Raw genomic sequence first — 14546 nt, 5'->3', positions numbered from 1 at the left:
GTGAAATATCTTGCGAAAAAGGCTCTTTGAAATTCTTTGTGAAAGAATCCTGTGATCCTTTTTGGATAATTTCAAGAATCATCATCATCCAACTAGAGAGAAATACTTTTATGATTATCCATCAATTTAAATTAATGAAATAGAATATTAAATAGTTTTCAAGTTTTTTAAGACTTTGTAGATTTTATCTATGCATTAGGAACTTTTTAATTTAATGGTTGAATCATTAAAATTTGATGTAAAACATATGTTATTGAATGAAGTCTAAATAGACTTACTATTGGAGTAAGTGGATCCCCCGTCATATATATATATATATATATATATATATATATATATATATAATTTAATCTTTAAAATAGTTAATAGAAGAATATAATATTGTTTGTGTTCACATGATTTTAATTATTTTGAAACTTTTACAACTCATTTGTCTAGCTGCATAGAGTAAAATGCTTTTTATTTTATTTTTATTTTTATTTTTATGATATTATGTATTCTAAAATTAAATACTTTTAACTAGAAGTATAATGACCATTTTTTACAATTTATAAATATGTTTTTCATTTGTCTAATGATGAGTGTAAATTTTACTTAAATTTCACGTTTAACTTAATATTTATTCATCTTGATTTTAACAAAATCTTTAACTCATCTCTTAATTTTATTCATTTGGTTTAACACTTATTGTACTGTGATTAAGCTATTTTGCTGAGAGTTGATGGTTTTTATTAGAGATTTTTGTTCCTTGTTTTGTAAGTCTTGGAAGTTAAGAGTTTGAAGAACTTACGAGTTAAACAGCTCACCCCTTTGAAAAGGGTTGAGTGCTTTCATGGTTGGAAGCAACACTAGAGCAGGGGAACCAAACAACTCAACTGTTTTAAAGGGCTAAATGGATTGGTCCCAGGGATGCATTTCAGATGCGAGGTCCCAGGTGCTCAACAATTTCAGAAGGGCTTAGCCTTCAGAGTTACTTCACCTTAAAGGATTCTTTCAATCACTCAGCCATTTTAAAAAGTGTTGAGTGGTTCCCTCTCTCTCTCCTCCATGCTTTGTTTTAATTTTTAATACATATATAAGGATTTGGAGGGGGAAACAATAGAAAAAAAGGGAGAATATAGCAATAGAGTTGAAGAACGAATCCAAGGTCCAAGAGCCAATTGGAAATGAGGATTCTAAGGGGTTCCTTTCTTCTTCTACACCCATTCTCTATACTTTATAGATTGGTTTTCTTCATTATGAGGAGTTGATCTTTTTTTGTAGTTGAGATTAAATGTAATCATTAAATTCTTATGTATTTCTTTTGATTCATAAATATAATGATTTGTTATTCAGTATTAATGATTTTAATTATGTTCTTAATGCTAATATAAATTGATCACTTATCTTTAATCTTTGATTTGGATTTTAGTTGGAAAATGATTTCTAAATCTATTTGTGAATCAAACCAATTAATAGTTTCAAAGGCTAGGAATAGATTTAAAACTATTAGTTGAAACAATTGTTACTCTTAATGCAAGGTGTCCAACTTAATAAAGTGAGAAATTGTTTATTAAGTTTGACTCCTTAGAATTTCTAAATTCAAGGAATTGATTTAGAATGAATTTAATGAATTCAATGGTATCGGATAACATAATTTAGATATAAAGGAAGTATAGGAATGCGTAAGAGTGAGATCGATGAAACGTAATCCCAATGACTTTATATATTGATATCTCTTTGTTTTAAGGATATTTACGTGTTTCTTAGTGTTTAAATTACTTTTGTTGTATGCAAAGTTTATGACTCAAGTTATTGCAAGTTTTACTAATGGCAAAGGCCTAGCTATGAGACCTACGACTAGAGCTATGACTAGGAGGATGCATGAAGAGTGGGCTAGTTCGGAGGATGGTGGGCCCAAACTTTTGTTTAATTGGGCCTTATCTTGAGGCACACATATGGTTCATTTTTATGTATATAAATCATGTATATTTTAGCCTTGTATTTTGGACTTCTTAGATTAGGGTTTTTGTGCCAATTGCCGAGTTGGGCCTAGTTGTGGACTCCATGGGCTTTGGACTTTATAAGACCAATATTGATCTTGCTTTGCTTGTCTTTTATTGATTATATAAGAATTTTAGACCTTGTATACATATGTCTCTTAGTGTAGGAGTTTTAAGGTTATATGAGTTTTAATTTGAAATAAAATGCAATTTAGAATTCATTTCCATCTAATTCGAGTCATGTTGCCCATGCATGACTAAATTAGATGCAAATAAATCTTAAATCACATTCATTTCAGATTTTAATGTGATGTAGGGCATGAAGTGAAGGAAGCTACACGACCATGTAGAATTGAATTTGAAATTCAAATCTAGGTGGTAAACTTTCCCTCCACTTCTAGCTTCCCCTCCATTTTATTTAAACCTCCTTCCCTCCACTTTGTAAACACTTTTGAGCATATATGAGCTTTCAATTTTAGAAATATTTCTTCTCTCTCAAGAGTCAGTAAGGAGAACATTCCTTCTTAAGCATTCTCCACAACAAAACTTTCTTTGTGGATTTGGTCACAACAAGTTGCTTACTCTTCTCTATAAGAGCTTTCACGCCAATTTCTCTTCTCCTTCACATTCAAGCTACATTTTCCTCCATATTGTTCGGTCAATTTGTAGCAAAGGACCTTAAGCCAAGCTACTTGGATCCGTGGATTCATTGGAGAAGGAATCAAGCTTATACTTTTGTTGGATGCAAAGTTTATGACTCAAGTTATTGCAAATTTTACTTCAACAAGTATTAGTAAGGATAAGAGAAATCATGTTTATCTTCCAAGTCCCTGAGGTTTGACAACCCATACTTTTCCTATATCACAGAGATTTGGTCCGCTTGCCTCAAAATATGAACATCTAACACAAATTTTTACATTAAATTTATTCCTTTGAACACATTTTTATTTTATTATTTTATTCTTAATTAACATAAAAATGTTTAACCAATATTTATTCCACAAGTAATTAATAAATGAAATAGTCTTTAAATTTTAGAGGAATAAAAATATTATTTTTGTTAAAATATCAAATAAAAAGTTGTTCACTTTAAAAAAAAATAACATTTACAAATTTATAAAAATATAAATCAAATACTTTTTTATATACGAATTAACACTTATGAATTTTGTATGGTGTAAATTTCAAATAATTAATAATGGAAGTAAATAATTAATCCTTATATATTAAACTTGAATATATTTCTCGTGATAACTTTTGTATGGTATTTTTTTTTCTCTTAAACCCTAAATTCTAAATCCTAAATCCTAAACTTTAATAATTAAAATTAAAAATAATCTTGTATCATAATATGAATTATCTATCTTTATATATTAACCACAAATAATTATATTGTGGGATAATGTTTTTAGGAATTATTTTTTTTATCAATGAGAGACATTTTAAATATTTTGTTAATTTTTTATTTATTTCAATTTATATTTACAATATTTTTTAAAAAATTATATTTTTCATATTTATTTTTAATATTTTAAAATAAATTTTTAATAATTAAAAATAATTTTACTCACATTTTAAACTATTTTCTTTTATAAATTTAAAATATAATTTACATATTTAAAAATATTCATTTACACAAACTTTAAATATAACTAATAAAAAATAGAAATGTCTTGTTTTGTGATAAAAAAAATGATAAAATAAAAAATGTGATTAACTTCAAAATAATAATATAGTTTAACAAATATAGAAAAAATTTAAAAGGATATCTTTATTAATGTTATAGATTATAGATATAAATATAATTTATAATTATATAATAAAATGTAATATTTATTTATTTTTATATAATTTATTATATATTTTAGTTATATATATATATATATTCAATATTCATGATCATATTAAAATATTAGTCTAACATGTGACTAAAATAAAAAGATATCTTGAAAATCCATGCAGTTCATATTTTAGTCTTTTGAAAGTAAATTTTTTGAAATAAATTTAATTATTTAATTATTATTTTATTTTAGTCACATAATTTGTTATGGATTTTATTTTAACATAAAATAAAAAAAATTTAAAAGGATATCTTTATTAATGTTATAGATTATAGATATAAATATAATTTATAATTATATAATAAAATGTAATATTTATTTTTTTTTATATAATTTATTATATATTTTAGTTATATATATATATATATATATATTCAATATTCATGATCATATTAAAATATTAGTCTAACATGTGACTAAAATAAAAAGATATCTTGAAAATCCATGCAGTTCATATTTTAGTCTTTTGAAAGTAAATTTTTTGAAATAAATTTAATTATTTAATTATTATTTTATTTTAGTCACATAATTTGTTATGGATTTTATTTTAACATAAAATAAAATATAATATAAATTTTTTTTAAAAGGATATCTTTATTAATGTTATAGATTATAGATATAAATATAATTTATAATTATATAATAAAATGTAATATTTATTTTTTTTTATATAATTTATTATATATTTTAGTTATATATATATATATTAAATATTCATGATCATATTAAAATATTAGTTTAACATAAAACTAAAATAAAAAGATATCTTGAAATATATGCAGTTCATATTTTAGTCTTTGAAAGTAAATTTTTTGAAATAAATTTAATTATTTAATTATTATTTTATTTTAGTCACATAATTTTTTATGAATTTTATTTTATTTACAATTTTTAAGGTAAAAGTGCAAGCCACGTGCATTTTCATTTTTCGGGTACACGATAACACCAATGGTGGTATAGCGAAAAATAAAACCAAAACCAGATCCATTAGCATAACCCACACACTAACAAACATAAAGCTTGGTTGAGGGCATCGGCAAGGCACGGTTGCCCTGTCCATTTCCATTTTCCAAGAGGGAAGGAAGAAGCAGCGGGGATATCAAATTGAAATTCAAAGAAATACCATAAAATGCGGTCTCAGGTGTTCTCACTCTCAGCCAACTCTACCTTACTGCGACAAGCTCTTCCGATTTTGGTTAAACCCTACAAATCCATTTCCTCTCTCACTGCTCCTACTCATGCATTCTTCCTCCGATCCTCATCTAATTCGCAAACCCTCCGACGCAATACTCAACTTCTTAGACACCTCAAATTATTCTCTACCAATTCTCTTCGCAACTTTAGCTCACGCGCCACCCATGTCAACGATGCTGGCTCTGTTGACTTGCCTCTGATACAGTCCATGGAAAAGAAGGTATTGTTTCGTTTGTTGCTATTACAATATTTCCAACCCATTATGTAGGGGGTTGAAGTATTATTTTCTTGCTTTCTTTGCTATGTGATTTACTTACTTACCTTTTGGATGCCAACATGCCCCAACAGATAAAGGAACAACTAAATGCAGATTCAGTCACCGTGAAGGATGCTTATGGTGATGGTCGTCATGTTAGGTCAGAATTATTTTTGACCATTGAAAGGAAATTTGGTTTATCAACGAACTTTGCTTTGTGTGTATGTATGTATATGGGTCTGTTTGGATTAAACTTCTCCAGCACTTCTAGGAGAGAAAATAAGAATGAAAAATAAAATAAGTTTGTCCCTAACTTATCCACAAGCTGATTTATAATTTTTTGGAGAAGTTATACGATAGGAACCAATAACCGGGAAAGGGAAAGAAAAGAAAGATTTTATTAAATAGGATCAAAGTATCACAAAATAGGAGAGAAATATCTTCTCCAAGGGTTTCCCTTCACAAAGGATTTCTCCTTTTACAAAGAGCCGAAGCTCAATCTACAAATGAAAATATATGAATGTTTCCCTTCTACCAAGTTACCTATTTATTGATGTGATGGGTCTAGCCCTTGATATCCTTCTAACTAATAACTATTCTATTTCCCTTTATTCTATATCCTAACACTATATGAGAGGTCTTCTACAAATATGGAAAAACTTATTTTATTTCTTCTTTCCCATTTCTCCCTTCTAGAAGATCTTCTAGAGAAGTTTATCCAATCAAATCAATGTGTGTGCGCACACTGCATCACCACCACCACACCATTCCTTTGCTACATCCACTAATTTGAACTCAATTTGAAAGTCACATTTCAACTCTCGAATTCAGGATGCTCCTAATAACCAACAGTTGCCAAGTGCTTTTCAATAAAACATGAACAGTGAGATGATATAAAACAAAGTTATATCCAAAAGAAATTATTGAATAGCTTAATATAGTTAATATGACTGATATTGATGGGCTTGTGTTCAATAAACAAATATCTCCTCTAGATGGAATAAGATTCTCTTTAAAAAGTAATTTTGTTCCATATATGAGAACTCCATAAGGACTCGTATATTCAGGTCCAACTTGCCGTGGTTATATGAACTTGAAACTGAAGAACTCGCGAAAAAAGTTGGCAAGGGGTGGGTTGGGGAGTGCAGCGAGATAGTCCATGCATTGTCTACATCGAACTTACTACAGGCAATTATTTGTTAAACATGCAAAAGTAATCCTAACATCAAGAACAGGTTTGGCAGAATCATAGAAGCCCCCCTTCAAGATTGAAGAATCATTAGGATTCACTTTCATATGAAACAGAAAGTGAGGCTTTTTTTTAACAAGTATAGTTGCAGAAGGGATCAAGGAGGGAAATAGTGGGACCAAGGCAGTAAGACCCGTGGCAAATGATGAGGGAATAAGGCGTAGCACATAACCATTTCCAAGTTGGTTGATTTGGTGCGGTCCAAAAGCTAATATAAGTAGCACCAATATGAGAGAGAAAGGGCCATGAAAATTGTGAGGTCATTTTTCTTCTTTAGGTGGATTAGAACATTCTCTATATTTCTTTTCTGCAAATTCTGTTTCAATTGTACTCTTGCAAGGTTCATTTCGTTAAGAAACCTTTGTTGTTATTCAACGAGAAATTCCATTTCCTTCATTGTTTCCTTGTTCCTTATCGGGCCATCTTGTTACATTTGGTGCTTTCATCCTTCGAACATGGCGGATAATACACGTCTCAAGGAACATTCGGTGAACATGGCCAAGCTTTCGGAGATGCTAGAAGCAGATCGACAAAAAAAGAAGACTCGTTTTGAGACTTTGGAAGTTGCGGTTGATACATTGCTGAAGCAGAATCTGAATGCTGCAGGAACTAGCTCCAGTGGCGGCAACCTATCTCAACCCTTGTTCTAGATGGGTAATGTGAAGCTCGATTTTTCTCGCTTCGACGGATCTAAAGTTCTTTAGTGGATCTTTAAGGCAGAGCAGTTTTTCGATTATTACAACACTTCGGACGCTCAATGTCTCACGATCGCTGCAATTCATATGGAAAAAGAGGTAGTTCCTTGGTTTCAAATGACTAATAAATCTACTCCATTTCAGTCTTGGCTTAACTTTACTCATGCTTTAGAACTAGAATTTGGTCCGTCTCCTTATGAATGTACTAGATCATAGCTATTCAAATTATTACAAGTAGGATCTGTGCACGATTATTATACTCAATTCACTACTGTTGCAAACCATGTACAAGGAGTCACTAGTGACGCCTTGATTGATTGTTTTGTTGGTGGTCTTAAACGGGATATCCAACTTTATGTAATAGCTCAATCTCCAACTACATTAAATACGTTGTGTTTCCTTGGCCAAGTTATTCGAAGAAAAATATCTCCTTAAACACAAGTCACTTCACAGTACTTACCCTTTCCGAAACCAAAACCAAAACCCAAGCTCAAACACTTGCCTAAAAACAAACCTAACCTCATCCCAATCCATCAAATTCACTAGCCTACCACCCTTACTTCCAAGCCCTACTACCCATACCAATTCCATTTTTCTGAAATCTGGAAATATCCAAAGAATGTCACCAACAAAAATGCAGATCTGAAGGGAGAAAGGTTTATGCTACACTTGTGATGAGAAGTTCACCCCCTCTCATTGGTGTCCTAATAAGCAATACTTGCTGTTACAAATGGATGATGAGGATACTTTAGAGTTGCACCTTGATCCTCCTCATGAGATGGAAGATGTGATAGACAATGTTAATCAAAATCATTATTTCTCGTATAATGCATTAAAAGGTTCCTTTGGCTCGGGAACTATGAAGTTTAAAGGCACAATTAATGGCATGGTGGTTCAAATATTGCTTGATAGTGGTAGTTCAGATAATTTTTTGCAACCAAGGATTGCAAATTGTTTGAAACTTCCAGTGGAACCTGCTCCTAATTTGCAAGTTTTGGTGGGAAATGGTAATTCCTTAGTTGCTGAAGGATTGGTGAAACAACTAGAGGTCATGATCCAAGGTCAATTGCTCAAATTTCCTGTGTATCTCTTACCAATTTCTGGTGCTGATTTGGTACTTGGAGCTGCATGGCTTGCTACATTGGGCCCTCACTTTTCTGATTATAGCAAGCTTACCTTGAAATTTTACATAGAAAATCAGTTTGTCACTTTACATGGTGATCATCCTCAATTGCCTGGTCCTGCTCAATTTAATCAACTCAGAAGGATGCATAATACCCATGCTATAGATGAGGTTTTTACCTTGCAGTACAAGCAACAAGATGTGCCTTAGGATCAATGGCTTGACTTACCTGATGATATGGAACCAGATTTAGTCATGTTGTTGCATAATTATAGGAGTATTTTTGCTGTGGCTACAGAATTACCTCCTTCAAGATCTCATAACCATGCCATTCCATTGATAAAAGGATGCAAAACTAGTGAAGGTGAGGCCTTATAGATACCCTTATAGTCAAAAACAACAAATAGAAACTATGGTGCAAGAGATGCTTGTTGAGGCATTATAGCACCCAGTACCGGCCCATTTTCTTCACCAATTATATTGGTCAAGAAAAAAGATGGTACATGGAGGTTTTGTACGGATTATAGGGCCCTAAATACAATCAGAATTAAAGATAGCTTTCCAATTCCAACAGTTGATGAAGTCATTGATGAGTTATATGGCTCCCATTGTTTTTCCAAGCTTGATCTAAGATCTGGATATCACCAAATCCTTGTTGCTATTGAGGATAAACATAAAACTGCTTTTAGAACTCACCAAGGACATTATGAATGGCTGGTTATGCCATTTGCGCTTACTAATGCCCCTGCCACATTTCAAAGCCTCATGAATGATGTTTTCAAGGAGTTTCTCAGAAATTTTTTTCTTGGTATTCTTTGATGATATTTTAGTATATAGTTCTTCTATGAAAGAACATCTCCTACATGTTGAATAGGTCCTTCAATTGCTTTAACAACACTAGCTATATGCAAAACTGTCTAAACGTTCATTTGGTTTACAACAAGTGGACTATCTTGGACATACAGTTTCAAGACAAGGAGTCGTAATGGATAAAGACAAAGTACAAGCAGTTTTACAATGGCCAATACCTGAAAATATTAAATAGTTGCGAGGGTTCCTTGGACTCACTGGTTATTATCGAAAATTTATTAAATCCTTTGTCGTAATTGTTGCTCCCTTGACCAATTTGCTTTCACTCTTGAAACAGATGCCTCTAGGGTGGGTATAGGTGCTGTTTTAAGTCACCAGTAACATCCTATTGCTTAATTTTCCAAAAAGCTTAATGCTAGGATGCAGATAAGGTCAGCCTATGCAAGAGAATTTTTTGCTATCACTGAAGCAATAGCTAAATTCAGACATTATCTACTTGGCCATAAGTTTGTTATCAAGACTGATCAGAAGAGTCTAGGATCAGTCACTAACCAAGCTATTCATACACCTGAACAACAGAATTGGTTGCACAAGTTGATAGGCTATGACTTCACCATTGAGTATAAACCTGGAAAGGAGAATGTGCCTGCTGATTCTCTTTCTAGATCGCTCATGATGGCACTATCTCATCCTAAACTTTAGCTGATTCCAGAATTAAGGGAAGCTATTACAAAAGACAATCAATTGCGTGTAATTATGCAACTTTGTTTGTAGAACAAGCCTCCTAATCCTCATTATTTAGTTTTTGATCAATTACTTTATTGGAAAGGTAGATTGGTGATACCAAAGGGACATGATGTGATGCATAAAATTTTGCTTGAGTTCCACAGTACCTTGTTGGGTGGACACTCAGGATTCACTAGAACATTATAGAGAATTGTAGCTCAATTTTACTGGCATGGTATGCAGAAAGACATTACGGAGTTTGTGCAAAATTGTCTAATTTGTCAACAGGCCAAGCATGATACGACTCTACCATCCAAGTTGCTAGAGCCATTGCCAATTCCAAATCAAATCTAGGAAGATGTGGCCATGGATTTCATCACTAGCCTCCCTCATTCTAATGGACATGGACACACTGTCATTATGGTGGTCATTGATAGGCTCTCCAAGTATGCTCATTTGGTAGTTTGAAATCTGACTTTAATAGTAAGCATGTTGTTGAGTTGTTTATGAGGACCATAGTAAAGTTGCATGGTTTTCCTAAAACTATTGTTTCTGATAGAGATAAGGTGTTCACTAGTCAATTTTGGCAACACCTGTTTAAGTTGAGTGGTACTACTTTGAAATTAAGCACTGCATATACCATCCTCAAACTGCTGGTCAATCCGAGGCTTTGAATAAATGCATTGAAATGTATTTTAGGTGCTTTACTTATGAGAATCCTAAGGAGTGGTATAAATTGTTGCCATGGGCAGAATTTTGGTACAACTCTTCCTTCCATCACAGTATTGGCATGACACCCTTCAAGACTGTTTATGGTAGAGATCCACCTTAGCTAATTAAATATATAGTTAGCAGTCATGACCCTCCTAGTGTTCAGGACCAGCTCGTACAAAGTGATGCAACACTCCGTAGATTGAAGGTGTACTTGCAGAAAGCACAACAACACATGAAGAAAAATGCTGATGAAAGAAGAAAGCCATTTCAGTTGGCAATTGGTGACATGGTATTGGTGAAACTTCAGCCATATAGACAACACTCAGTGTCATTGAGAAAGAATCAGAAGCTCAGTCTTAGATACTTTGGACCATTTCTTGTAATTGAGAAAATTGGTGCAGTAGCTTACAAACTTATTTTGCCTTCTTCTGCAAGAATTCACCCGGTTTTTCATTGTTCTTAGCTGAAATTGTTTAAAGCTGATCATGTTCAGCCATATGTGCCATTGCCCATTAAAATTCGGAGCTCGAACGTGTATTCCAATCTGAAGCTATATTGCAAACCTGAGTCATTATCAGGAACCAACAACAAGTGCAGCAACAACTAATCAAGTGGGAGGGCTTATAAGACACTCAAGCAAGTTGGGAGGATACTACTGCTATTACGCAAGCTTTTCCTGATTTCAACCTTGAGGACAAATTTTCTTTTAAAGGGGAAGGTAATGTAACGCGTAAAGCTGCAAAGGGGATCAAGGAGGGAAATAGTGGGACCAAGGCAGCAAAACACGTGGCAAATGATAAGGGAGTAAGGTGTAGCATCTGGCCCAAAATAACCAACTCCAAGTTGGTTGATTTTGTGTGGTCCAAAAGCTAATATATGTAGCACCAGTATGAGACAGAAAGGGGCATGAAAATTGTGAGGTCATTTTTCTTCTTCAGGTGGATCGGAACATTCTCTATATTTCTTTTCTGCAAATTCTGTTTCAATTGTACTCTTGCAAGGTTCATTTCGTTAAGAAACCTTTGCTATTATTCATCGAGAAATTCCATTTCCTTAATTGTTTCCTTGTTCCTTACGGTACCATCTTGTTACACTTTTTAGCTTTGTAGATCATGACAAATCACTAGCTGTGACATTCAAGGGATAATTAATTTTGTTGTAGTTGTATACTTACTGATTTTGTGTCTTGGAATTTAATTTAAATATTTTTTTATTAAAGAAGGTTTTTTTCTCAGACAAAAGAGAGAAAACATAAGTTGGGGGGAGGATTAAATGTCCTCTAAAACGTAGAAATTGAATGGCAACAAAGTGCTAAGAGGCTTAAAGTGCAAAAACACTAATAAAGCTATCAAACTTATCCATCAGAAATGTGAATTCCCTTAAGACGGATTGTGAGCTGAGCACTAGAGAAAGTCTACAAACACAATAACATGACAAATTTTGTTGCAAAGAGAAGTTCTTGAAGAAGTAGACACTTGCCCCTCTAATGACAGCCCACATTGGTCTTGACTCTTGAGCTATACTCCTAGGCGCATTGGCCAATTTCTCCACTTTCAGGACTGAACTTCACAAATATTTCTTGTTGGGTTGTATTGTGGGCTTTCTTAGTTGGGTTAGGCTCAAATTTAAATACAACTATAAAAGCCACCTGACAACAATTATTCTCCTTGCCTTGTATTCTCCTCATCGTCAACTTCCCATTGGTGCCACTGTAACATCTGTATCCAAGGGCATACTTTTATTGAACAAGGGAAAGAAATTTAAGAGTAATGTCTGTACTATTTTATTTTCTAATATATATTTTTACTGCTTTTCCTTTTACTTCCTACAAGGAATGCCAATTTCTGTTCATTTTAAAGCTTTGTATATATGCACTGGTGATTCTTCATCAATGATAATGTGTTTACTCCCATTAACAAGACATAACATTGAGTGCGAAAATCATCCAAATGAGAATGCTTTCTCCTGCTTCATCAATTTGTTACACTTCGTTTTTGGGGCAATGTTATTCTTACTGATTATCGATGGATTTATGCCATTTGCTGTTCTCCAAAATGAGATTCCCTGCCAAATTTATTTGCTCAAAGGGTGTCTTTATCTTATTTGTCCATAAATTTTTTTGTTTACACCATTTCATAATCTCATCCCTGGATAGCATAAACATTATGTACAGAAGAGAGAAAACCCATGAGGTTGGACTTCACAAGTGAGTTGGATTGATGTAGCATATTTACATATCCTGATTGTACAACTCTACATACATGGATTGTACAGCTGTTATAATAACTAAAAGTTTTGCTATTTAAATATTTTTTTTATAGAAAAATAAATTCAAAGCAGAAGAAGAGAAAAGTGCAAGGAATTTGGAGGATAGTGTATCACCCATATCAAGAAAAAGGAAAACAAAACAAAGAAAAGATAAAACATCACTGGGGCAAAGTTTTGCACCATATAAAAAGGCAATTGCATAATCTTATCACAAATATTATCCATTGAAACATCTTCAAATATAAGACATTACACCTTAACCAAATATACAAAATGATGGCATACTTTGCACAGGCATTTATATTTTTTTTAACACTCCCCCTCAAGTTTGATTTAGTAAATGTTTTACAGTTGTCCATTTGAATTGAAAGAGCTAATATCAATATCTTTTGACAGTATCTTCTCATGAAATAATCTCTTCAATGTGTGTATTCCCTGCATAACATGATTAGAGGCTATGTATGTTCATCACAAATCATCCAAATACCTCATTCTTCAACTTTTGAGGATGAAATTGAATGCTACAAAAGAGAAAGAAAAAAAAGCCTTGGTGCAAATTGATAATAGAAACATTTTTTAGTCATGTATTTTATATATCCTCTTTGAAAGAAAGTTTCCTTGAAGGAAGGTGCCATTTTATGTACTAATAGCTGCATTTGACATTTAGATTGCATAGGTTGGCTGGGCATAGCTCTAATATGTGGTTTGATGTTGCAGCATTGATGTGGTATCTACCGCCTTTGAGGGACAATCAGCCGTTAACAGGCAAAGGATGGTTTATAAAGCTATATGGGAGGAACTTCAGAGTGTAGTTCATGCAGTTGATCATATGACTACTAGAACTCCTGCTGAAGCCGCCGCACGAAGTGATCAAGGATCGTGAGAACATACATTGACTGCTGATTTACGGGAGTGAACTAGGACTGTGCTCTTTATAGATTTTTGTATTGCTGTTTTCTATGAATGAATTGCTAGTCTTAAACTACCATTACAGTACGTTTTCATGCAACTGAACATCAGTTTTCCAATTCACACCCTCGAAGTTTCTATATTCATTAATTTTCCAGACAATGCACTTGGTCAAGCAACCAAGCCTTTTCTTAGTAGGCGGGGTTGTCAACATGGATTAAATAATGTCATAATATTTTGTTTTATATCATCCATTGACAAGTTAGTGACGTCTAAAATCCTTAATTATTTCACTTATAGTTTTTTAGGGTCTTATGTCTCTAGTGACTGGGCTAATATCCATCTGATACACTTGTGACTCGCCTAATAAGACTTCTACAATTCTTCTACACACATGTCGTAACCACCCAAGGTGAGTATGTGCAATCTTTTCTCCGATAAGTTAAACCCAAACTTTTTCCTTAATACATTGATTTCTAATCTTGTCCTGTCTAGTATGTTCATTCGACGGATCCACTTTTTTTTTGTTACGTTGAGTTTCTTCTATTGTAGACACGTAGTCTTCTTGTAGTTAGATCTCCAAGTTTTTGGAAGGTTCCAAATTCTTCTTGAGCGTCTAAATCTGGGTCGATACCAGCAAAAACATCTCTGAACAAAGTTCTAACACCACGCCAAATGTGCCCGAAAAAGAATAGAAAAGCAAATGAAGCATGTCCAAAAGTAAACCAACCCCTTGGGCGAAAATTTTGAATTAGATCGTGCTACTTTGAAATCAGATG

The 14546-nt window shown here is 32.8% G+C and overlaps 1 protein-coding gene across 1 annotated transcript; it reads left to right on the top strand.

Annotated features, from left to right (window-relative positions):
* The first annotated feature begins 4799 nt into the window (after positions 1-4799).
* On the top strand, positions 4800-14017 carry LOC109815612 (BolA-like family protein). Its single transcript, XM_029274821.2, has 3 exons — positions 4800-5237; positions 5366-5433; positions 13576-14017. The coding sequence occupies exons 1-3, from the start codon at positions 4953-4955 to the stop codon at positions 13739-13741; spliced, it is 519 nt and encodes a 172-aa protein (XP_029130654.2). The 5' UTR covers positions 4800-4952; the 3' UTR covers positions 13742-14017.
* The last annotated feature ends 529 nt before the right edge of the window (positions 14018-14546 follow it).

This window comes from Cajanus cajan, chromosome 7, assembly GCF_000230855.2.
Source record: "Cajanus cajan strain Asha chromosome 7, NIPB_CcT2T_4, whole genome shotgun sequence".
NCBI lineage: Eukaryota > Viridiplantae > Streptophyta > Magnoliopsida > Fabales > Fabaceae > Cajanus > Cajanus cajan.
The sequence above is the reverse complement of the archived record's forward strand: the minus strand, read 5'-3'. Positions and strand labels throughout refer to the sequence as shown.